The sequence below is a fragment of the Coregonus clupeaformis genome, chromosome 33, assembly GCF_020615455.1.
Source record: "Coregonus clupeaformis isolate EN_2021a chromosome 33, ASM2061545v1, whole genome shotgun sequence".
NCBI classification, from domain to species: domain Eukaryota; kingdom Metazoa; phylum Chordata; class Actinopteri; order Salmoniformes; family Salmonidae; genus Coregonus; species Coregonus clupeaformis.
Window position 1 is genome coordinate 2,532,478 of NC_059224.1, and position 26,861 is coordinate 2,559,338.

The 26,861-nt window shown below is 44.9% G+C and overlaps 2 protein-coding genes across 5 annotated transcripts in view; both read left to right on the forward strand.

The window, feature by feature from the left end:
- Positions 1-14,402, forward strand: part of si:ch211-278j3.3 (E3 ubiquitin-protein ligase RNF19A) — a 53,831-nt gene extending 39,429 nt beyond the window's left edge. For all 4 annotated transcript variants that reach the window (XM_045210117.1, XM_045210116.1, XM_045210118.1 and 1 more), the window contains exons 6-10: positions 6,936-7,098; positions 7,886-8,000; positions 11,770-11,901; positions 12,155-12,455; positions 12,682-14,402. In XM_045210117.1, the coding sequence (XP_045066052.1) occupies positions 6,936-7,098; positions 7,886-8,000; positions 11,770-11,901; positions 12,155-12,455; positions 12,682-12,988 (1,018 nt within the window). In that variant the 3' untranslated portion in view covers positions 12,989-14,402. The remainder of the gene's footprint in view (positions 1-6,935; positions 7,099-7,885; positions 8,001-11,769; positions 11,902-12,154; positions 12,456-12,681) is intronic.
- A 4,051-nt stretch (positions 14,403-18,453) lies between these two features.
- LOC121549203 (low density lipoprotein receptor adapter protein 1) overlaps positions 18,454-26,861 on the forward strand; it is a 144,242-nt gene continuing 135,834 nt past the window's right edge. Inside the window, exon 1 of the mRNA XM_045210055.1 lies at positions 18,454-18,767. Within this exon, the coding sequence (XP_045065990.1) occupies positions 18,683-18,767 (85 nt within the window). The 5' untranslated portion in view covers positions 18,454-18,682. The remainder of the gene's footprint in view (positions 18,768-26,861) is intronic.

Sequence of the window (26,861 nt, forward strand, 5' to 3'; positions counted from 1 at the left end):
AGGTAGCTATAGCCACTGTTACTAACGGTTACCACTACCTCAGGTAGCTATAGCCACTGTTACTAACGGTTACCACTACCTCAGGTAGCTATAGCCACTGTTACTAATGGTTACCACTACCTCAGGTAGCTATAGCCACTGTTACTAACGGTTACCACTACCTCAGGTAGCTAGAGTCACTGTTACTAACGGTTACCACTACCTCAGGTAGCTATAGCCACTGTTACTAACGGTTACCACTACCTCAGGTAGCTAGAGTCACTGTTACTAACGGTTACCACTACCTCAGGTAGCTAGAGTCACTGTTACTAATGGTTACCACTACCTCAGGTAGCTATAGCCACTGTTACTAACGGTTACCACTACCTCAGGTAGCTAGAGTCACTGTTACTAACGGTTACCACTACCTCAGGTAGCTATAGCCACTGTTACTAACGGTTACCACTACCTCAGGTAGCTAGAGTCACTGTTACTAACGGTTACCACTACCTCAGGTAGCTAGAGTCACTGTTACTAACGGTTACCACTACCTCAGGTAGCTATAGCCACTGTTACTAACGGTTACCACTACCTCAGGTAGCTAGAGTCACTGTTACTAACGGTTACCACTACCTCAGGTAGCTAGAGTCACTGTTACTAACGGTTACCACTACCTCAGGTAGCTATAGCCACTGTTACTAACGGTTACCACTACCTCAGGTAGCTATAGCCACTGTTACTAACGGTTACCACTAGGGCTGTGGCGGTCATGGTTATTGTCATGCAAAAGACTGCTGGTCTCACGGTAATTGAACGTTAATTAACATAAACACGTTTAGTATCTCCATGCCTCCAGGCCTCCAGGCATCCAGGCATCCAGGCATCCAAGCTGCAATACAAGCTGCTGATGAGCGCCTTTGCAACCTCTACATTTAAAGAAGTCTAATATATCTATTTAATATACACCATCACAATAAATCCATTATTTATTTAGTCAAGTCTAAAGAAAGATTATTTATTTATTTATTTCACCTTTATTTAACCAGGTAAGCCAGTTGAGAACAAGTTCTCATTTACAACTGCGACCTGGCCAAGATAAAGCAAAGCAGTGTGATAAAAACAACAACATAAAGTCAAAAATATAACAGAAAATATATATACAGTGTGTGCAAATGTAGCAAGTTATGGAGGTAAGGCAATAAATAGGCCATAGTGCAAAATAATTACAATTAGTATTAACACTGAAATGATAGATGTGCAGAAGATTATGTACAAATATAGATACTGGGGTGCAGATGAGCAAAATACATTACAATGTAAATAACAATATGGGGATGAGGTAGTTGGGTGGGCTAATTTCAGAATGGCTGTGTACAGGTGCAGTGATTGGTAAGCTGCTCTGACAACTGATGCTTAAAGTTAGTGAGGGAGATAAGAGTCTCCAGCTTCAGAGATTTTTGCAGTTCGTTCCAGTCATTTGCAGCAGAGAACTGGAAGGAATGGCGGCCAAAGGAGGTGTTGGCTTTGGGGATGACCAGTGAGATATACCTGCTGGAGCGCATACTATGGGTGGGTGTTGCTATGGTGACCAAAGAGCTAAGATAAGGCGGGGATTTGCCTAGAAGGGATTTATAAATGACCTGGAGCCAGTGGGTTTGGCGACGAATATGTAGTGAGGGCCAGCCAACGAGAGCGTACAGGTCACAATGGTGGGTAGTATATGGGGCTTTGGTGACAAAACGGATGGCATTGTGATAGACTACATCCAATTAGCTGAGTAGAGTGTTGGAAGCTATTTTGTAAATGACATCGCCGAAGTCAAGGATCAGTAGGATAGTCAGTTTTACGAGGGCATGTTTAGCAGCATGAGTGAAGGAGGCTTTGTTGCGAAATAGGAAGCCGATTCTAGATTTAACTTTGGATTGGAGATGCTTAATGTGAGTCTGGAAGGAGAGTTTACAGTCTAACCAGACACCTAGGTATTTGTAGTTGTCCACATATTCAAAGTCAGAGCCGCCGAGAGTAGTGATTCTAGTCGGGCAGGCGGGTGCAAGCAGCGTTCGATTGAAGAGCATGCATTTAGTTTTACAAGCGTTTAAGAGCAGTTGGAGGCCACGGAAGGAGTGTTGTATGGCATTGAAGCTCGTTTGGAGGTTTGTTAACACAGTGTCCAATGAAGGGCCAGATGTATACAAAATGGTGTCGTCTGCGTAGAGGTGGATCTGAGAGTCACCAGCAGCAAGAGCGACATCATTGATATACACAGAGAATAGAGTCGGCCCGAGAATTGAACCCTGTGGCACCCCCATAGACTGCCATAGGTCCAGACAACAGGCCCTCCGATTTGACACATTGAACTCTATCTGAAAAGTAGTTGGTGAACCAGGCGAGGCAGTCATTTGAGAAATCAAGGCTATTTAGTCTGCCAATAAGAATGCGGTGATTGACAGAGTCAAAAGCCTTGGCCAGGTCGATGAAGACGGCTGCACAGTACTGTCTTTTATCGATCGCGTTATTATATCGCTTAGGACCTTGAGCGTGGCTGAGGTACACCCATGACCAGCTCGGAAACCAGACTGCATAGCGGAGAAGGTACGGTGGGATTCGAAATGGTCGGTGATCTGTTTGTTAACTTGGCTTTCAAATACTTTCGAAAGGCAGGGCAGGATGGATATAGGTCTGTAACAGTTTGGATCTAGAGTGTCACCCCCTTTGAAGAGGGGGATGACCGCGGCAGCTTTCCAATCTCTGGGGATCTCAGACGATACGAAAGAGAGGTTGAACAGGCTGGTGATTGGGGTTGCGACAATTTCTGCGGCTAATTTTAGAAAGAAAGGGTCCAGATTGTCTAGCCCAGCTGATTTGTAGGGGTCCAGATTTTGCAGCTCTTTCAGAGCATCAGCTATCTGAATTTGGGTGGGGGGTGGTTGGGTGGGGGGTTGCATGGGCAAGTTGCAGCGGAGGGTGCAGAGTTTGAATGAATCATCACCTTAGAAAGCGCTGGCCATTTCGTTGTGTTAGGCTTTGAAACAACATCCACCACGTCCAAGTTTTTCACTCAGTTTCAACCTGCTGTTGAACTTCTTTCTTCAAATTGATCAATCACAGTTTTAAAACATGATACTATTTTGATGATGCGTTTTGATTTTTTGATTGCATTTGCATTGATGTCAGAGTGGTTAGAGGGACAATAGAGCCCTGAGTACCAGACCGTTAGCGACCTGATGGTTAGAGGGACAATAGAGCCCTGAGTACCAGGCCATTAGGACCTGATGGTTAGAGGGACAGTAGAGCCCTGAGTACCAGGCCGTTAGCGACCTGATGGTTAGAGGGACAATAGAGCGCTGAGTACCAGGCCGTTAGCGACCTGATGGTTAGAGGGACAATAGAGCGCTGAGTACCAGGCCGTTAGCGACCTGATGGTTAGAGGGACAATAGAGCCCTGAGTACCAGGCCATTAGGACCTGATGGTTAGAGGGACAATAGAGCGCCGAGTACCAGGCCGTTAGCGACCTGATGGTTAGAGGGACAATAGAGCCCTGAGTACCAGGCCGTTAGCGACCTGATGGTTAGAGGGACAATAGAGCCCTGAGTACCAGGCCGTTAGCGACCTGATGGTTAGAGGGACAATAGAGCGCTGAGTATCAGGCCGTTAGCGACCTCCTAATGGTCATTAGCTAGTTGGGTACTACCAACGCCCAGAGTGAATAACAGGACATTACCATAATAATAATAATATGCCATTTAGCAGACGCTTTTATCCAAAGCGACTTACAGTCACGTGTGCATACATTTTTACGTATGGGTGGTCCCGGGGATCGAACCCACTACCCTGGCGTTACAAGCGCCGTGCTCTACCAATTGAGCTACAGAGGACCACCCATGACTCAGTCACATAGCATTTTACTGTGGTCATGACTCATGACTGCCGGTGTGGTGGTAATACCGTCACCGCAACAGCCCTGGTTACCACTACCTCAGGTAGCTATAGCCACTGTCACTAACGGTTACCACTACCTCAGGTAGCTATAGCCACTGTCACTAACGGTTACCACTACCTCAGGTAGCTATAGACACTGTCACTAATGGTTACCAGCTGTTGGAAATAGATTCACTTTGACCAAGAACCCTATTCTATCACATGGGACACACAGGCAGATACACTGACAGGCAGCGGACACAGACACAAAGCGGGACAGAGAAATTTAACCAAAGAGACAGACCAACCACGCTCCACTCCGAGGTACTGTCATATCAATTTAGGTCAGACTGACAAAGCCTATGGGTTTTTAAAGACTCATTGATCCCAGCCATCAGATAAAATGTGGCATTATACTACCCATGTCTTTCTACAGTAGAGGAGCAAGCACCACGCATCTCTGTAGCTATTATATGAATGTATTCCAAATGGCACCCTATTCCCTATATAGAGCACTGCTTCCCAATGAGCTCTGGTCAAAAGAAGTGCACTATATAGCGAATAGGGTGCCATATGGGATGTAGACACATATAATGTGGTCCTCTGTATCTCAGTTGGTAGAGCGCGGCGCTTGTAACGCCCAGGGTAGTGGGTTCGATCCCCGGGACCACCCATACACAAAAATGTATGCACACATGACTGTAAGTCACTTTGGATAAAAGCGTCTAATAAATGGCATATTATTATTATTATTATTATTATTATTATTATTATTATTATTATTATAGCTATAGAGATTGTCTGGTTTGCTCCTATGTCTCTGTTTCTAAACTGTTTTAATAACATGGCAGTGGAGTGGTAGCAGCCGTTGATTTTCCCAATGTTGGACGAGCGCCAGTGCTGACTTTTAATCAATGAATCAGCCGAATCTGCTCCAATGTGTGTCCTAAATGGCTCCCTTTTCCCTGTACAGGGCCTTCAGAAAGTATTCATACCACTTTTCTTATTCCACGTTTTGTGTAACAACCTGAATTCAAAATGGATAAAAAAAAAAAAATTGTCTCACCCATCTACACACTATGATAATTACTGTTCAGACTTTTTTATTTTTATTTTTATTTCACCTTTATTTAACCAGTTAAGAAGCCAGTTGAGAACAAGTTCTCATTTACAACTAAGACCTGGCCAAGATAAAGCAAAGCAGTGTGATAAAAACAACAACAACAACACAGAGTTACATATGGGGTAAACAAAAACGTACAGTCAATAACACAATGGAAAATCTATATACAGTGTGTGCAAATGTAGTAAGTTATGGAGGTAAGGCAATAAATAGACCATAGTGCAAAATAATTACAATTTAGTATTAACACTGGAGTGATAGATGTGCAGAAGATGATGTGCAAATAGAGATACTGGGGTGCAAATTAGCAAAATAAATAACAATGTAAATAACAATATGGGGATGAGGTAGTTGACTGTTCAGACTGTGTTACAGCCTGAATTGAAAAATAGATGAAATTGATTTTTCTCTCTCCCAATGACAAAGTGAAAACATATTTTTTTAAATATTTGTAAACTTATTGAAAATGAAATACAGAAATATTTCATTTACATAAGTATTCACACCCCTGAGTCAATACATGTTAGATTCACCTTTGGCAGCGATTACAGATGTGAGTCTTTCTGGGTAAGTCTCTAAGAGCTTTGCACACCTGGATTGGCCATTTTATTATTTTCAAAATTCTTATTTCCAGGTCTTGCCATATATTTTCAAGCAGATTTAAGTCAAAACTGTAACTCGGCCACTCAGGAACATTCACTGTCTTCTTGGTAAGCAACTCCAGTGTATATTTGGCCTTGTGTTTTAGGTTATTGTCCTGCTGAAAGGTGAATTAATCTCCCAGTGTCTGGTGGAAAGCAAACTGAACCAGGTTTTCCTCTAGGATTATGCCTGTGCTTAGCTCCATTACGTTTCTTTTTTATCCTGAAAAACTCCCCAGTACTTAACAATAACAAGCATATACAAGCATACCCATAACATGGTGCAGCCACCACCATGCTTGGAAATATGGAGAGTGGTATTCAGTAATGTGTTGGATTTGCCCTGAACATGTTTTGGAATATTCCTTCTTTTCACTCTGTCAATTAGGTTAGTATTGTGGAGTAACTACAATGTTGTTGATCCATCCTCAGTTTTCTCCTATCACAGCCATTAAACTCTGTAACTGTTTTAAAGTCACCATTGGCCTCATGGTGAAATCCCTGAGCGGTTTCCTTCCTCTCCGGCAGCTGAGTTAGGAAGGACACCTGTATCTTTGTAGTGACTGGGTGTATTGATACACAATCCAATGTAATTAATAACTTCACCATGCTCAAAGGGATATTCAATGTCTGCTTTTTTTTTTACCCATCTACCAATAGGTGCCCTTCTTTGCGAGGCATTGGAAAACCGCCTTGGTCTTTTTGGTTGAATCTGTGTTTGAAATTCACTGCTCAACTGAGGGACCTTACAGATAATTGTGTGTGTGGGGTACAGAGATGAGGTAGTCATTACAAAATCCTGTTAAACACTATTATTGCACACAGAGTGAGTCCATGCAACTTATTATGTGACTTGTTAAGACATGGTTTACTCCTGAACTTATTTAGGCTTGCTCTAACAAAGGGTTTGCATACTTATTGACTCGAGACATTTCAGCTTTTCATTTGTAATTAATTTGTAACATTTTGGAAAAAACATAATTTCACTTTGACATTATGGGTGGTTGTGTGTAGGCCAGTGACAAACCATCTCAATTTAATCCATTTAAAATTCAGACTGTGTAACACAACAGAATGTGGAAAAAGTCAAGGTGTGTGTGAATACTTTCTGATGGCACTGTATATGGAACAAACTCTCATGAATGCATTGCAGTCCCTCGGGCTGTACATTCTGGTCCATCATCTAAACTCTTCTTCCTGTCTCTTCCTCCAGTCCCTCGGGCTGTACATTCTGGTCCATCATCTAAACTCTTCTTCCTGTCTCTTCCTCCAGTCCCTCGGGCTGTACATTCTGGGGGAAGAAGCCGTGGTCTCAGACCCGGAGGGTGCTGTGGCAGGTGGGCATGCTGCTGGGCGCCCCAGTAGTCATCTCACTCATCGCTGGCATCGCCATCCCAGTCATCATAGTGGGCATTCCCATCTACATGGGCCGCAAGGTACGAGGATATATTGACCCCTAACCCTAACCCATCTACATGGGCTGAAAGGTACGAGAACATATTGACCCCTAACCCTAACCCATCTACATGGGCTGAAAGGTACGAGAACATATTGACCCCTAACCCTAACCCATCTACATGGGCTGAAAGGTACGAGAACATATTGACCCCTAACCCCTAACCCATCTACATGGGCCGCAAGGTAGGAGGACATATTGACCCCTAACCCTAACCCATCTACATGGGCCGCAAGGTAGGAGGACATATTGACCCCTAACCCCTAACCCATCTACATGGGCCGCAAGGTACGAGGATATATTGACTCCTAACCCATCTACATGGGCCGCAAGGTACGAGGACATATTGACCCCTAACCCTAACCCAGCTACATGGGCCGAAAGGTAGGAGGACATATTGACCCCTAACCCCTAACCCATCTACATGGGCCGCAAGGTAGGAGGACATATTGACCCCTAACCCCTAACCCCTATCCCTAACCCCTAACCCCTAACCCATCTATATGGGCTGAAAGATAGGACCTTGTCTTGTATAGAGAGACTAGTAATGTCAGCTCTCTGTAAAGTCTATTGGTCACTTGTTTTCTGCTCTTAAGTGATATTTTAATAAAGCTATCGGTCATACAAATACAGCAATTCAACCATTTTATTCTAAATTGAAATCTGTCATCAATTGTAAAAAAATTAAAAAAAATATACTAATGATGCTATAAATGATCATGTCAACCATTTTGAAGTCATTAGTTATTCTTCCCCTCTTCCCCCAGGTCCACGGTCGCTGTAAGAAGAACAATATCTCAGGTAGTAAACATTACTTAACGGTGGCCAGCGGCGTCATGATGTCCGTGTTCGTGTCGCCCGTCATAGCTGCTGTCACTGTGGGTAAGGACAAACAACAAACAACAAACAACACAAACCACAAGAACAACACTCCCATCTTGTCCACTAAAACCCTAAGAGTTAGGCCCGGGAATTTACAGGGGGCGACATGCACTTCCTGATTCGGCCTTGTTTTTCATGAAGGCTCGTTAAGAAAACACGCTAGTGGTTCATGACCGAAGGCAAACGACAGTTGTCTTGGGGTTGTGGTTTGAAGTGGGTGCTTCTTGGATGCGTCTTTGCCATTCAGTCACAACAAACGGTCCCAGTAGTGAGGACAGTGAGGTAAGCTAAGCTAGCTTCGCTATGGAGAGTTGAGGACTTCTCTCTTGCTGACTGACTCGCCATCTCTAGATGGTCAGCTGATTGAGTCCTATGTAGGCTAAAGCCTGCGCTGACCTTGTGTTTAGCCAAGCTGACAGCGGCTAGCTAACACAGCTTGGTGATGGCTATCCTATCTAGCTGATATTTCTCAGTCGAATCAGTTATGGCAAGAAATCAAGAGCCAGTGTCTGGAATGTGTTTCGTAAGACACTCATTCTACAACACCTTGCTTCGAAAGTAGCTTGCAACTTAGTTTCAAAGTTTCATCACGTCATGGACTATGTTTGCAGTGAAAGTTAAAGTCAAGAGTCTGTTTAATCTGTTTAAAAGTGTTACTTGCCGTCACACTGTGTTGTTATAATGGTACATGCAGTCCTTTGGAGAAAAAAAAACGACTTCCTGGACAGTGGAGCAGCAATAAAGCAGTAATATAAGTAATCCCAGATGGCACCCTATTCCATATGGGCCCTGGTCTAAAGTAGTGCACTACATAGGGAATAGGGTGCTATTTGAGACGCAGCATTGATGTCTTACTGTGTGGAGAGAGAGATGGTGGAAGATGGAAGATGTCTTACTGTGGGGAGAGAGAGATGGTGGAAGATGGAAGATGTCTTACTGTGTGGAGAGAGAGATGGTGGAAGATGGAAGATGTCTTACTGTGGGGAGAGAGAGATGGTGGAAGATGGAAGATGTCTTACTGTGGGGAGAGAGAGATGGTGGAAGATGGAAGATGTCTTACTGTGGGGAGAGAGAGATGGTGGAAGATGGAAGATGTCTTACTGTGTGGAGAGAGAGATGGTGGAAGATGGAAGATGTCTTACTGTGGGGAGAGAGAGATGGTGGAAGATGGAAGATGTCTTACTGTGGGGAGAGAGAGATGGTGGAAGATGGAAGATGTCTTACTGTGGGGGAGAGAGAGATGGTGGAAGATGGAAGATGTCTTACTGTGTGGAGAGAGAGATGGTGGAAGATGGAAGATGTCTTACTGTGGGGAGAGAGAGATGATGGAAGATGGAAGATGTCTTACTGTGGGGAGAGAGAGATGGTGGAAGATGGAAGATGTCTTACTGTGGGGAGAGAGAGAGATGGTGGAAGATGGAAGATGTCTTACTGTGGAAATCTGGGAAAAGAGCTGACGCGCACAAGAACACACACACACACATATATATATATATGTATATATATATATATATATATATATATATATATATATATATATATATGTATATACACACACAGAATAGCCTTGGAATAGCTTCTACCCCTTATTCTCTTTGACATGTCATTTCATAACAATGTCTGTCTCTGGCAGAAGCCTGGGTTCAAATAGTATTAGGTTTCTTTCAAATCCTTAACCTGTGCTTGATTGATCTTGCCTGGTGCAATGAAGCCAATGCAATAGTCCCAAAGGTGCAAACCCCACCCATCTGGCACTCCAGGCAGGCTCAATCAAATGAAAGAAAAACCCAGGTCTGTCTCTGGGGCATGGGAGCTTACTGGAGCCTGCCCCTGGCTTGCCCTGGCTTGCCCTGGCTTGTCCTGGCTTGCCCTGGCTTGTCCTGGCTTGCCCTGGCTTGTCCTGGCTTGTCCTGGCTTGCCCTGGCTTGTCCTGGCTTGCCCTGGCTTGTGTGTGTGTGTGTGTGTGTGTCCTGCCTGACCCTGCCGCCTCTGAAGTGTCACTACGATCACCACACTGTTGAACTGAAGCCTCACTGTAGTCCCCTGCTCTTCGGCTCCACTCCCTCATCCTCCTCCTCCACACATCCCCCTCTCCATCCATCCCTCTCTCCATCTGAAAGGACTTGTCTGTTGTCGGGGGCTTTAGCTCTGACCCCTCCTTTTCTATCCCTCTCTTCCTCCCACCTCTCTTCCTCTCTTTCTCTCTCTCCTGTCCCTCTTTCTCTCACTTTCCCTCTTTCTCCTCCTCGTCTCTCTCTGTCTCTCCTCCTCGTCTCTCTCTGTCTCTCCTCCTCATCTCTCTGTCTCTCCTCCTCGTCTCTCTCTGTCTCTCCTCCTCGTCTCTCTCTGTCTCTCCTCCTCGTCTCTCTGTCTCTCCTCCTCATCTCTCTCTGTCTCTCCTCCTCGTCTCTCTGTCTCTCCTCCTCATCTCTCTCTGTCTCTCCTCCTTGTTTCTCCTCCTCGTCTCTCTGTCTCTCCTCCTCGTCTCTCTCTGTCTCTCCTCCTCATCTCTCTGTCTCTCCTCCTCGTCTCTCTCTGTCTCTCCTCCTCGTCTCTCTCTGTCTCTCCTCCTCGTCTCTCTCTGTCTCTCCTCCTCGTCTCTCTCTGTCTCTCCTCCTCGTCTCTCTCTGTCTCTCCTCCTCGTCTCTCTCTGTCTCTCCTCCTCGTCTCTCTCTGTCTCTCCTCCTCGTCTCTCTCTGTCTCTCCTCGTCTCTCTCTGTCTCTCCTCCTCGTCTCTCTCTGTCTCTCCTCCTCGTCTCTCTCTGTCTCTCCTCCTCGTCTCTCTCTGTCTCTCCTCCTCGTCTCTCTCTGTCTCTCCTCCTCGTCTCTCTGTCTCTCCTCCTCATCTCTCTCTGTCTCTCCTCCTCGTCTCTCTGTCTCTCCTCCTCATCTCTCTCTGTCTCTCCTCCTTGTCTCTCCTCCTCGTCTCTCTCTGTCTCTCCTCCTCGTCTCTCTGTCTCTCCTCCTCATCTCTCTCTGTCTCTCCTCCTCGTCTCTCTGTCTCTCCTCCTCATCTCTCTCTGTCTCTCCTCCTTGTTTCTCCTCCTCGTCTCTCTCTGTCTCTCCTCCTCGTCTCTCTCTGTCTCTCCCGTCCCTATGTACTGGTGTCACCTTGTCTGCGGGTCATTGATGCCACGGTGTCCTATAATGTCCAGTCTAGCGTTAACGATAACGGCCCCTTTGTTTGTGATGTGACCCACTATTGTGTCCCCAACATTCCTTACTGGGTTTCATGTTTCCGTGTTGCAGCACTCTACAGGGAAGCCTTTGTCCATCAGGTCAGGGTCACAGCAGGTTCGATGTACTGGAAAGGTTCTGTTGGACACTGCTAGCTTGCAATGTCAGTCCTGTTTCCATTTTTGTTACGTTAACCAAGTCACCGCCACATACTCTTAGTTGTTCTCATGTATCGTTAATCGTAGTACGGCCTAACAATAAAACATTTCATTTATTATTTATTTTAACCTTTATTTTGACAGGGAGTCATGTTTAGATCAAGGTGTCTGTTATCAATGTCATACCAGGAATGTCACAATCATCACTCTTCTAGCTACATTCAGATGTTTATATGTGCAGGTTATTTTCTCAAAAAGTAACATTTATTGACAAGGAAATACAGGTACCTCAGTCAGTTTCTCTTCCTGTTCTCCTGTAGGGGTGGGCGTCCTGTTGATGTCAGTCCCTCATCCTGTCTCTTCCTGTTCTCCTGTAGGGGTGGGCGTCCTGTTGATGTCAGTCCCTCATCCTGTCTCTTCCTGTTCTCCTGTAGGGGTGGGCGTCCCGTTGATGTTGACATATGTCTACGGGGTCGTCCCCATGTCGCTGTGTCGGAATGGATGGTGCCGGCCGCAGAACGAGCCCCCGGAAACACACAAGATACAACTGGAAGACCTAGCCAGCTGTAAGGGTCTTTAGTATAGTATATTGTATCTAATGCTTACCTATGTTGGTAATTTGTCTTTTTGTTTTAAGAACTATGTACATTCTATTATATATTATGAGTTAAAAGATGTCTTAAAACTTTTATTAGAGTAACTCAATTTATCCCATCTTGAATTTTTCAACAATGAATAGTTCAAAGTAAACTAAAATACATCAGTCCAATGATTGTTTCCTAGTTTTAATCCCATGTTGTTTCTGAACTTCTCTTGAAGATCTTCTATTCTCTCACGTAGTCAGCGACCACTGGCCGGGGCCAGGGCCAAGAGGCCAGACCAACCCCGCCCTCAGCGACACCAGCGTCCAGGAAGTCCTACAGGATGTTAGGGTCAGCGTACAGGAAGTTGGCGTACTCCCCAGCACCAGCAGTGCCGCCACGCCCCCGGAACCAGATGCATGCGCAGGATTGGACGAGCATCAGATACGTCATGTTTATATGCAGCAGGACAGCCAATCAGACTGCGAAGGGGCTGGGGGTGCTGGGATGCTGGATAACACGCAGACATTCTCCTTGCGGTCAGTGTCTCTTGTCGTATCGTTTTTTTTTGATTGATTGATTGAGCCCAAAGTCTTTCTTTGCAAAGTTTCTCTTCGTTCAATTCAAGTCAGTTCAATACAAAATAAATGTATCCCCTCAGGAGCAATTACGAAAGACAAGTCAGTTAATTCCTTTGATAAAACATGGCTGAAATGTCATGTGATAGGCCTTTCCTTGATGCTGTTCATGTTGTCATGGTTGCAGGGAGGGAACAAACATCGAGGTGCGTGTGGAGATCGAGGCCCATCCACGAGGCGCGCGTCAGTCCAGCCTCAGTAGCATCCTGTCCAGTCGCAGCCTGTCGGCCGAGTCACTGGGTCGAGCGCACTCTGTAGGCCACGCCCACTCGCAAGATCACCTGGGCCACGCCCACTCCAGGGAACACCTGGACTCCACCCACTCCCAGGAACATCTGTGTGCCTCTGAACATGAAGAAGAGAGTGGAGAAAAGAGAAGAGGAGACGAGGGAAGAGGAGACGACCTGCATGTTTTTGAGACTGACAATATCTGAGCTCCGCCTACTATTTAGGCCACACCCTGTTTCCACTACAGGCCCCTCCCACCAGCTGTCTGCCTGCTCCGTCCTCTGAGAAAGAGCAGGGGGGACATGGCAAGAGAAAGGGGGAGCGAGAGAGAGAGGAGGGAGAGATGGAAAACGTGTGTTTTGTGAAAACTAGACAAATTTAGAGAGGGAAGGATGGATTAAAAGAAACCAGAAATGACTGAAAGCATGTTGATTGACTAGTTTGGTGGGTGTTAGCCTCACTTTATTTTACCGTGTCCTTTCAGAAGAGACTGCGTTCCCCGCTCCCACTCTTAACACTGGTCTATTTTAAATGATTATTACCAAGCCCCTTTCTCTAGCTATACCCGCATATTTATAAATCATCTACAGCCATTTGAATCAAAAGTCTCAGAGTTGGAGCGCTGATCTAGGATCCGTTTTTTGCCTTTTCGATCACAATAAATACGATTATTAATAGACAGAGAAGACCTGATCCTAGAACAGTGCTCCAACTCGGGAGACGCTTGATACACACGGCGCCTAATTTCCCCTCATCTAAGAGAGAAATTGACGAGATCTAAAAGCATGTTTTGTTCTGTAGGGGTTAGCCATGCGTAACACGATGCTGCAACTCTCCTCCTGTCCTGACACTGATGAGGTATAAAATGCTTCCTGCCCCGCCCCCCATGCCGATGACGACATGCCATGGAATGTTGTGATGCTGCTGTGTAACAGGGGGTCTAACGAGCGGGAGTTTTTCCCCTCGCAAAAGGGTTATTTTACAGTATTCTCAGATGCAGTGTTAACCTGACTTTATGCAACACGTTTTAACAGAGGAGCTATGCTGGGCTAACTTTACAGCACTTGTTGAATGCAGTCGCCCTCGACTATGACTCGTTGGCGATCTCAGTACATTTCATAGTAGACCACTTTGACCATACTGGTTATCAAGCTGGGGGGCTATATGTTTTGGTCAGGGCATTTTTTCACTGCTGTGAATTTAAGCAGTTTTCAGGGGCCAGGTTCTGTGAAGTTTAGAGACAGACATTTCCTACAGACTCTGATCGGCCATCCCAAACGGCACCCTGTTCCCTGCCCACTGGGAACAGACGTCAGTTTAACGTCTAGTTCTGATTTACATTTGGTTGAGTTGTCAACCAACGTGAATTCAACGTGATTTAAAAAAAAAAAAAAAAATGTCATTGGTTTTAGGTTAAAATAAAATTGACTTTTTTTTCAAATCCAATCACTTTTCCACGTTGATTCAACTTCATCACATTGCATTTTTGGGTTGAAATGGCGTGGAAACAACATTTGATTCAACAATTTTTTGCCCACTGGGTACATAGTGGACTACTTTTGACCAGGACCCATAGGGAATAGGGTGCCATTTTGGATGCACTCTCTGAATAGGGTGCCATTTGGGATGCACACTCTCTGAATAGGGTGCCATTTTAGATGCACTCTCTGAATAGGGTGCCATTTGGGATGCACACTCTCTGAATAGGGTGCCATTTTAGATGCACTCTCTGAATAGGGTGCCATTTTAGATGCACTCTCTGAATAGGGTGCCATTTGGGTTGCACACTCTCTGAATAGGGTGCCATTTTGGATGCACGCTCTCTGAATAGGGTGCCATTTGGGATGCACTCTCTGAATAGGGTGCCATTTGGGAGGCACACTCTCTGAATAGGGTGCCATTTGGGAGGCACACTCTCTGAATAGGGTGCCATTTGGGATGCATCACTCTCTCTTAACAGATATGCATAATGCAGTATTTCACTAGCAACAGCAACAGCTTTCTAGCTAGGGCTTAGAACAGGGCTGGGTCACTCTGATATCCTGGCAGGGCTGTCTGCTGGTTTCTGTCTGTCAAACCAGCACCTGGGAAACCAGGTGCGTGGACTCTGTGTGTGTGTGTGATTAAATGTCAGACATAAGAGAGAACAGCAGGCAGCCAAGTTCCTGAGGAAGGAAGTTCCCAAATGGCACCCTATTCACTCTATAGGGAATAGGGTGCCATTTGGGATGACTTCTTGGCCTTCCCTGGCTTAGAACATCTCTCCTAAAGCTCCATGGTTCTGCTCCTCACTCACTGAGTATCCAGGAGTTAGCCAACACCACAACACACACACACACACACACACACACACACACACACACAGTCGCTATTGAACTGCAGTAGTGTTGCTGTGGACAAACAGGAGACACAGGAACCACCACCAGACCATCTTAGTCGAGATCACAGCACCCAGACCCCCTCAGTCGATCACAGCACCCAGGCGTTCTACAAGCAGCATGCTAACTCAGGCTATATCCATTCTAGATGATTATGATGATGAGAAAATATGAACTGAAAGATTCCTGAGTGTGAAATCCCATGTGAAGAGGACCATGGGACTGGAGATGGTATGCATTCAGAGCCATGGGACTTGATACAGACATGGTATGCATTGTAAATCTGATGAGGAATAAAACATGAATAAAAGTTTCCCCATGAAGGACAAAACTGAATATCATCTCGTGTCTGTCAATTTAAAAATGATCTTCAGCCTCGCAAATCACACCCTATTCCCTAATATAGTGCACTACTTTTGACCAGATCCCTATGGGTTCTTATATATCATAGGGTTCTGGTCCAAAGTAGTGCACTATTTAGAGAATAGGGTGTGATTTGGGACGAAGCCCTTTTGCTATGAATATAGCTTCAGGAACTCTTGAGTAACATCTGTATTGTAACTTATTTACGACTACCTAAAAACTATTAAGGACGTTAAATTGTGTCTTATTTACAGTGGTCTGAACGGAGTGGAGTGGGGACATGGCACAGGAGGAGTCAGGTTTTGCACCTTTAACGTTTGGCTGCGGACCGCCGTCGTAGCTCAGTTGGTAGAGCATGGCGCTTGCAACGCCAGGGTTGTAGGTTCGATTCCCACGGGGGACCAGTATGGAAAAATAAAAATGAAAAATGAAATGTAAGTCGCTCTGGATAAGAGCGTCTGCTAAATGGACTAAAATGTAAATGAAGGAGTCTGTAGCCATGATGTAATGACTGCTCATATTCAACAGAGGGCGCTAGAACATAGGTGATATTGATCCTCAGAGCAGTGGTAGGATACAGCTTGGGTAATTGCGTTATCTGCATCTAAGGACAAATGTTGATTGGATCATGAAAACAATTTTATTTTATTACGGGCTTTTCCCACAGGTTTTATATCCTACTTTTCATTAGATATAATTTGATACAGATCCTAAAGTTCCAAAATGTTGTGTCCTGCTCAGGGGCTTTGGAGACCCCAGGCAGAAAGCCAGTCAGATTGTCAAACAAATCACTTCAAAAAGTAGGTTACCTTCGCACGTTCATCCAAAATAAATGTCCAGCATCCGAACAGTGTACTGTGCACCCGCCAACTTTCCTTCAATTACAAGTGGATGAAACTATCTCGCCGGAGAAAGCACCCGACCGAGCGAAACAACGCCCCTCTGTCTTACTTTGTGTAGTCAATGTCCCTGACATATTATGTTTTGGCCAGACAGCGTCAGATACATGGGCTACACACACACGTCGTCTATCTCCACGACGATGGCAGTATTACCAGCAGCAAATTTTTTTTACTAAAGAAATGCGTTAACTTATGTCATTTTTCTGTTAAAATTAAAATATTTGTTATTTCTTTTTTATTTTCTCTGTCCAGGCTCTGAAAGCTCCTCATTGCTGCAGCTTCATTTCAACGAAAGTCGCGTTTGCAATCACACGGTGTGAAACAATTGACGGGAACTCTGTCAGGGTGCAATAGTCAACAATGTGGCCTCATCAAGCTGGGCACAGCGGCCAGGCGAAACCCCCTCCCTCCCTCCATCCCTCCCTCCCAATTTCCTTTGCAACTTTGAAGCTTCCAGCAGATTTAGCTGCTGCTAAACCAACCTGCTGAAGCAAGACAGAATGAGAGCGATGAGCTGACAATGGGGGGACTCAAGCGGTAAAATTATATAATAAATAAAGATGACTAGTAAAAAAACACACACATATATATATATATATATATATATATATATGCCCAGCTTACGAGGCCCCTTGATGAAGTGCTGTCTGAGGCAATTGCCTCTTCTGCCTAATGGTAAGTCTTTCACTGGTCCTGCTGAAACCCCCCTTTGTCACCTTGTTAATTGGTCATGTTAGTGCCGTGATTTCTGGTAGAGGGATGACTGTTTGTGACCTTTATGAATTATGAAGCCTTTATATGCTTTGTGTTATTACATTAGCTGATGAAGACTATCTCATAAAAACAAAACGTATAAGATCTCCTAAGCCTTTGTTTATCACGGACCTTATTTTCAGAGTTTATCCAACCACCCTACAAAAATGCCATTCATTTCCCCAATAGGCTTTGTCTAAGGAGCCCATGGCGGAGTTAGTGCCTTCAAAAAGACGCCATTACTATTTCTCTCTATATCAATAAAACTATTTTCGCTTTACTTTCGTCCTGATCTAGCCTACCTGTGAGCGGCTCCTGCCCTCACATCACGCAGCAAGTGTTCTGCCAGTTGTTCCTTTAGTCATTTAATTCCATCTAAAACTTATTTCCATCAACATGGCCATGATTGAGAACGGATTTAGGCTATATTGTAAATGCACTAGAGAGAGATAATACGAATTTATAGAATTAATCTGCAAATGTACCGCATTCAATAGAGTACCACAGTATGAGTCATAATACCCATAAAACCTAGCGGTCAAACAGGGGAAATAGTTCCAATAGGGGATTTTAGAAACACTTCAAATAAGGGCTGTGTTTCATGTAGTCTTACCCTGACTCTCTCCAGGACAAGGTGCCTTTTATTTACCCCGACAAAAGTGAAATGCTAATTAGCTGCTAATATGGCTATCATAAAGAACTACAAATGCCATGATGATCTGGACGAGCGGGCTGAATTGAGTCAAAGGTAATAATCTCCGGATTAACTATCTAGTGTTAACTAAATGTAGTAATGATTAAATTGCCTACATTTATTTAAATGGGCAATTCTTTGAACTGTCTTGTGCAAGTAAATTAACTCAATAACTGTTAATAAAGTTGTCAGCTGGAGCTGATGTGCAGGAGCTTGCAGGGATTTGTAGTTTTGCGTGATGTCTACTTTTATGCTAATTAGCATTTTCGAATCTGAGAGTAAATAGAGCCAAATATATTGATAAAAGTCACCTTGTCCGAGATAGATTTACACGGTTATCAAAACGTCATGCCAGGGTAAGCCTACACAAAACACAGCCCTTTTTTGAAGTGTTTCTAAAATCCCCTATGGGAAAAATGAATGGTGGAAAAACGATTGGAACCATTTTCCTGTTTGACCGCTAGGTTTTATGGGTATTATGACACCTCCACTGTGGGGCTCTATGCAAGACTCCTCTAGAAATGGGTGTGGCGGAGGGCTAGACACACCTTTCCTTCATGCCCGCCCCCTTCATGCCCGCCCCATGTTCGTTCCGCTCCCAACCCAGGCAGCACCGGAGAGCAACGGACCCTTGTTTCAAGGAACGGGAGTTTGAACTTGGTCCTATCGGCTGCTTGTTCGCTCGCTGCACCGCGCATCACTAGTAGTCGACTATTGTAGCTTACGTAGGCTGGCTACTATCGTTTCTCTTTCTGAGCCAAAGCAAGCAAAGAGGAAAGGTATCCACCTGCCACTGAGATACACTGAAGCATGGATGCTCTGAAATCAGCTGGAAGAGCGATTATCAAGAGTCCCGGAGTTCCGCGGCACACATGGGGCACCTCCAAGCACGAAAGTAAGTCTATCGTCAATTCACACTGGTAGAAAGGGCACATATCGATGCAAAGAAACGGCAACGTTAGGCTATAGCACAATGCAACGAGACTAGCTGTCACAAGCAAAGGATAGCGCTGACAATAGGCTGTCTGTCTTGCTCTGTTCTCACCACTCTTGTTGGTATAGAAACTAAAGAACTGTACAGGTGTGACGACGTGTGTGATGGAAAACAATAGGTTGCAGTATACCTTATTGAATTGCAATAATGTAACGTTTTTACAACGCATTATCTATCTATACAATATTGCCTTTTATTTCTGCCCAGTGCACCGGGCAATATGGCAATTTTTCCTGGTCCTAATGCTATTCCTATTATCTGGTTACCTAAGTCGTCCACTGCACACTCGTGTGTGATGAATCAATTATTTAAAGCACCGTCAGGCAGTATAACCATGGTAAGTATCTTACTAACTTCAGACATATGCTATTTTTCTACTCCAGGGCACAAGGACAATTTACATTACTGTTGGTGTCTGAATTCATAACTTTCAAAATACAAAGTCCTATTTTAAGGATACCACAGACTCATTGGTTGTATATCACATACAGCCTATAGCTTATTCTTTGTTATATGAAAATGCACACTTGTTCACTGTCAAGTGAAATCCCAGTGGAACAATGCATTTCTCTTCCTCACTGTTTGCTGACTTTTCCTTTTAACTCCAACAGCACTTGTCCTCCTTTCTTTACAATTCTCAGTTGGCTTAAAACTGTCTGTCAACTCAGTCCAGTTTGTAGAATACAGCAGGCTGTAGAATGTACAATATCCTCTCTTGATGAGAAGAGAGAGGTCAGAGAGACAGGCCAGTAGGGGACGAGAGATAGAGAGAGATACAGAGAGAGAGAGATACAGAGAGAGAGAGAGAGAGATACAGAGAGAGAGAGAGAGATACAGAGAGAGAGAGAGGGAGATACAGAGAGAGGGAGATACAGAGAGAGGGAGATACAGAGAGAGAGAGAGAGAGAGAGAGAGAGAGAGACATATACAGTGGGGAGAACAAGTATTTGATACACTGCCGATTTTGCAGGTTTTCCTACTTACAAAGCATGTAGAGGTCTGTCATTTGTATCATAGGTACACTTCAACTGTGAGAGACGGAATCCAGAAAATCACATTGTATGATTTTTAAGTAATTAATGTGCATTTTTTTGCATGACATAAGTATTTGATACATCAGAAAAGCATAACTTAATATTTGGTACAGAAACCTTTGTTTGCAATTACAGAGATCATACGTTTCCTGTAGGTCTTGACCAGGTTTGCACACACTGCAGCAGGGATTTTGGCCCACTCCTCTATACAGACCTTCTCCAGATCCTGCAGGTTTCGGGGCTGTCGCTGGGCAATACGGACTTTCAGCTCCCTCCAAAGATTTTCTATTGGGTTCAGGTCTGGAGACTGGCTAGGCCACTCCAGGACCTTGAGATGCTTCTTACGGAGCCACTCCTTAGTTGCCCTGGCTGTGTGTTTCGGGTCGTTGTCATGCTGGAAGACCCAGCCACGACCCATCTTCAATGCTCTTACTGAGGGAAGGAGGTTGTTGGCCAAGATCTCATGATACATGGCCCCATCCATCCTCCCCTCAATACGGTGCAGTCATCCTGTCCCCTTTGCAGAAAAGCATCCCCAAATAATGATGTTTCCACCTCCATGCTTCACGGTTGGGATGGTGTTCTTGGGGTTGTACTCATCCTTCTTCTTCCTCCAAACACGGCGAGTGGAGTTTAGACCAAAAAGCTCTATTTTTGTCTCATCAGACCACATGACCTTCTCCCATTCCTCCTCTGAATCATCCAGATGGTCATTGGCAAACTTCAGACGGGCCTGGACATGCGCTGGCTTGAGCAGGGGGACCTTGCGTGCGCTGCAGGATTTTAATCCATGACGACGTAGTGTGTTACTAATGGTTTCCTTTGAGACTGTGGTCCCAGCTCTCTTCAGGTCATTGACCAGGTCCTGCCGTGTAGTTCTGGGCTGATCCCTTGATGCCCCACGTGGTGAGATCTTGCATGGATCCCCAGACCAAGGGTGATTGACCGTCATCTTGAACTTCTTCCATTTTCTAATAATTGCGCCAACAGTTGTTGTCTTCTCACCAAGCTGCTTGCCTATTGTCCTGTAGCCCATCCCAGCCTTGTGCAGGTCTACAATTTTATCCCTGATGTCCTTACACAGCTCTCTGGTCTTGGCCATTGTGGAGAGGTTGGAGTCTGTTTGATTGAGTGTGTGGTCAGATGTCTTTTATACAGGTAACGAGTTCAAACAGGTGCAGTTAATACAGGTAATGAGTGGAGAACAGGAGGGCTTCTTAAAGAAAAACTAACAGGTCTGTGAGAGCCGGAATTCTTACTGGTTGGTAGGTGATCAAATACTTATGTCATGCAATAAAATGCAAATTAATTACTTAAACATCATACAATGTGATTTTCTGGATTTTTGTTTTAGATTCCGTCTCTCACAGTTGAAGTGTACCTATGATAAAAATTACAGACCTCTACATGCTTTGTAAGTAGGAAAACCTGCAAAATCAGCAGTGTATCAAATACTTCTCCCCACTGTATATATAGAGAGAGACAGAACCATAGAGAGAGAGAGATATAGTCAGACATATAGAGACAGAGAGACATAGAGACAGAGAGACAGACAGAGACATAGAGACAGAGAGATAGACAGAGAGACATACAGAGACATCGAGACATAGAGACAGAGAGACAGACAGAGCCATAGAGACATAGAGACAGAGAGATAGACAGAGAGACATACAGAGACATAGAGACAGACAGAGACATAGAGACAGAGAGATAGACAGAGAGACATACAGAGACATTGAGACATAGAGACAGAGAGACAGAGAGACAGACAGAGCCATAGAGAGAGAGAGACATACAGAGCCATAGAGAGAGAGACACACAGAGAGAGAGAGAGAGAGAGAGAGAGAGAGAGAGAGAGAGAGAGAGAGAGAGAGAGAGAGAGAGAGAGAGAGAGAGAGAGAGAGAGAGAGAGAGAGAGAGAGAGAGAGAGAGAGAGAGAGAGAGAGAGAGAGAGAGAGAGAGAGAGAGAGAGAGAGAGAGAGAGAGAGAGAGAGAGAGAGAGAGAGAGAGAGAGAGAGAGAGAGAGAGAGAGAGAGAGAGAGAGAGAGAGAGAGAGAGAGAGAGAGAGAGAGAGAGAGAGAGAGAGACTGGCGGTTGGTCTCTAGCTCATGGCAGTGCTTGCTGCTGTGTGCTGTCACTCTGAAGTGTGAAGCGTTTGGTTGAAGAGTCTCTCCCTGGGCGAGAAAACACTTCTTCCTCAAGCCTCCACCAGAGCTCAGGGGAAGACAAAAACAGACACTTAGGGTGCATCCTACATGGCACCCTATTCCCTATATAGTGGACTACCTTTGACCAGGGACCAGGACCCAAAGTAGTGCACTTTGGGAATAGGGTGCAATTTGAGATGTAGACTTAAAGTACAGTAGAGTACGGTACAGCTCTACTCTATTCAATCAAACCAGTTTCTGGAGTAACAAAGTCATAAACATAAATAAAACATGATTTACTGAGAATAATATTTTTGACTTTAACCCTGGAATCCCGGTTTCTGATTTTGATTGAATATTGCACCTAGACATTGCAAATCCTCGGCAGACTGACTAACTGAGCAGACTGACTCATTTCACAGACTGCGTCCCAAATGACCACCCTATTCCCTACATAGTGCACTACTTTAGACCAGAGACTTAAGGGCCCTGTTCAACGTAGTGCACTATGGGGAATAGGGTGGCCATTTGGGACGCACACAGAGATGTGCTGAACAGCTAGAGTCACTTTGAAACCAACGCAGTATAAATTAATTATTACATTTAAATGTGAACCTGAGGGGTTTGTATATGCTCCTTTTGGATTCATATTTTAATGATTCCCTAGTGTGTGTGTGTGTGTGTGTGTGTGTGTGTGCGTGTGTGTGTGTGTGTGTGTGTTAATGCATTACGTCCATAAATTAGGACACTAGCTGCCATAGTGACTGGTTAGTCATCTGGTGGTTAGGACACTAGCTGCCATAGTGACTGTGTAGTGACTGGTTAGTCATCTGGTGGTTAGGACACTAGCTGCCATAGTGACTGTGTAGTGACTGGTTAGTCATCTGGTGGTTAGGACACTAGCTGCCATAGTGACTGTGTAGTGACTGGTTAGTCATCTGGTGGTTAGGACACTAGCTGCCATAGTGACTGTGTAGTGACTGGTTAGTCATCTGGTGGTTAGGACACTAGCTGCCATAGTGACTGTATAGTGACTGGTTAGTCATCTGGTGGTTAGGACACTAGCTGCCATAGTGACTGGTTAGTCATCTGGTGGTTAGGACACTAGCTGCCATAGTGACTGTGTAGTGACTGGTTAGTCATCTGGTGGTTAGGACACTAGCTGCCATAGTGACTGTGTAGTGACTGGTTAGTCATCTGGTGGTTAGGACACTAGCTGCCATAGTGACTGTGTAGTGACTGGTTAGTCATCTGGTGGTTAGGACACTAGCTGCCATAGTGACTGGTTAGTCATCTGGTGGTTAGGACACTAGCTGCCATAGTGACTGTGTAGTGACTGGTTAGTCATCTGGTGGTTAGGACACTAGCTGCCATAGTGACTGTGTAGTGACTGGTTAGTCATCTGGTGGTTAGGACACTAACTGCCATAGTGACTGGTTAGTCATCTGGTGGTTAGGACACTAGCTGCCATAGTGACTGGTTAGTCATCTGGTGGTTAGGACACTAGCTGCCATAGTGACTGGTTAGTCATCTGGTGGTTAGGACACTAGCTGCCATAGTGACTGGTTAGTCATCTGGTGGTTAGGACACTAGCTGCCATAGTGACTGGTTAGTCATCTGGTGGTTAGGACACTAGCTGCCATAGTGACTAGTTAGTCATCTGGTGGTTAGGACACTAGCTGCCATAGTGACTGTGTAGTGACTGGTTAGTCATCTGGTGGTTAGGACTGCTAGTGTCCTAATGTTTAGGTTGTAAACTAGGTCTGGATTACGAAGATTAGATGGTGATTAATGATAAGAGAAGATATTATCCACACATCACCACCATCATCATCATCAACACCATCATCATCAACACCATCATCATTATCAACACCATCATCATCAACATCATCATTCGAATGATGAAAATGATCAAACCCTTTTTCAGAGGACAGAAACGTTGTTGCTGTGGCTTCTACTCTGGCTGTTGTGTTCCTGTGAGACAATTGTTGTTGGAAGCATTGTGACTGGATGAGGGCTGTGAGCTTTGTGACTGGATGAGGGCTGTGAGCTTTGTGACTGGATGAGGGCTGTGAGCTTTGTGACTGGATGAGGGCTGACAGCATTGTGACTGGATGAGGGCTGTGAGCTTTGTGACTGGATGAGGGCTGTGACCTTTGTGACTGGATGAGGGCTGTGAGCTTTGTGACTGGATGAGGGCTGTGAGCTTTGACTGGATGAGGGCTGTGAGCTTTGTGACTGGATGAGGGCTGTGAGCTTTGTGACTGGATGAGGGTTGTGAGCTTTGTGACTGGATGAGGGCTGTGAGCATTGTGACTGGATGAGGGCTGTGAGCTTTGTGACTGGATGAGGGCTGTGAGCATTGTGACTGGATGAGGGCTGTGAGCATTGTGCCTGGATGAGGGCTGTGAGCATTGTGACTGGATGAGGGCTTTGAGCATTGTGACTGGATGAGGGCTGTGAGCTTTGTGACTGGATGAGGGCTGTGAGCATTGTGACTGGATGAGGGCTGTGAGCCTTGTGACTGGATGAGGGCTGTGAGCATTGTGCCTGGATGAGGGCTGTGAGCTTTGTGACTGGATGAGGGCTGTGAGCATTGTGACTGGATGAGGGCTGTGAGCTTTGTGACTGGATGAGGGCTGTGAGCTTTGTGCCTGGATGAGGGCTGTGAGCTTTGTGCCTGGATGAGGCCTGTGAGCTTTGTGACTGGATGAGGGCTGTGAGCTTTGTGCCAGACAGAATGACATTATTAGAGTGAATGTAGCTGGGTTTTGGGTGACATTATTAGAGCTGGGTTTTTTTATGTCTGCATTATTTACCGGGGGAATCAGGGTGGAAGAGAGAGCAGTCGGAGACACACAGACTGTCTCACACACACACACACACACACACACACACACACACACACACACACACACACACACACACACACATCAGAGACTGACTAACAGAGTGACAGCTAATGTCCAGAAGCTACTTAACTCTTGTGGGTTTGGAAGGAGGACCGTCTTTCTGTGCCAGCGTGTGTGTCTCTGTGTGTGTGTTGGTGTGTGTGGTTGTTGTGCGTGCTGTTTGTGTGAGTGAGTGTGTCAGTGATGTGTCAGAGCTGGCTGCTGGAACCATAACAAGGTTTAGCATGGCTGCTAGCTGCAGTATGTTGCCAAACAGACAGTCATCTGGTGTGATTTGAGGTAAAGTACATTGTAAATCACATGTTATCTTTATCTCTGTCTAGCTGTAGGTTTATACCTCACTGAATGAAAGGAAATAGGATTTTCTAGTTTTGAGTGATATGAATGTACTATCCAGCATTTATAGAGATGTATTTTGATTTTTAAATTGGCAATCCTACTTTTCCCCACACACAAACATGTCCTACTAAGCTTGTGTGCATATAGAGCCTGGTTAACACTGACAAAGTCGGACGTGAAAGGTTTCAACTCAAGGTGGGAGAAAGACAGAGACTGCTACAGCTGCATTAGACAGGGAAAAATACTGAAAATCGTCAATCACAAAAACATGTCCTATCACAGCGACCATGTTACTTTTGGAGAGCCCAATTGATTTTGAGTTCGGGCATATAACAGTCCCAACCAATGGCTTTGAGCGAGAAATTGACTTTGAGCCAGAAATTGACTGTCGGGAGTTAAAATGGACTTGACATGGGGAGAGTCATTGTGGGAGGTTTTGAAAACTAAGGTAGGAACATATTTTTCCTTTACAAACTTATTCCTTACTGTGAAGTTTAATAGGAATATGCACTTCATATTTTCACATACAGTGCCTTGCAAAAGTATTCATCCCCCTTGGCGTTTTTCCGATTTTGTTGCATTACAACCTGTAATTGAAATTGATTTTTATTTGGATTTCATGTAATGGACATACACAAAATAGTCCAAATTGGTGAAGTGAAATGAAAACAATAACTTGTTTCAAAAAATACTAAAAAATAAATAACGGAAAAGTGGTGCGTGCATATGTATTCACCCCCTTTGCTATGAAGCCCCTAAATAAGATCTGGTGCAACCAATTACCTTCAGAAGTCACATAATTAGTTAAATACATTTTGGCATGGAGAAAGACTAGAAGTGGTTGCCATTTTCCCTCTGAGAAAAGGCTCAGTTTTAATGTTAGCCCTTCAACCAAGAAGAGAAAGCACAAGCTCAGCTCTTTCTGGTGACTGTCATCTGTCGAGGTCAGGAGGATAGTATGTCATTGGCTAGGGCAGGAGAGGACGCAGCATGTGGTCAGGAGGATAGTATGTGATTGGCTAGGGCAGGAGAGGACGCAGCATGTGGTCAGGAGGAATAGTATGTGATTGGCTAGGGCAGGAGAGTGATCCCTCCCCCTTGGATCTTGTCAGGAAGAACAGGAGCAAGGCGACCGTTAGATGTTCCAAAAGGTCAAACCTGACCAACTGCCATAGGGCACAGATATGACTCCTCTTTTTGGGACTGCTCATCGCAATCTACAGGAGGCACAGCCCCAGAAGGAAGATAGAACAGGCATGGACAGTAGATGGCTGTAGGCTAAGAGGAGGCCTGTGAACCCAGCAGATTGTCTTCTTTTATTTAGTCACATTTGAGCCCAGCAGCTGCAGCTCAATTCTGTCCCAGTTACTTCCAGTCTTTATTACTACACTATCCCCCTCGACCAATACAATACATCACTATCCCCCTTGACCAATACAATACATCACTATCCCCTCGACCAATACAATACATCACTATCCCCTCGACCAATACAATACATCACTATCCCCTCGACCAATACAATACATCACTATCCCCCCACCAATACAATACATCACT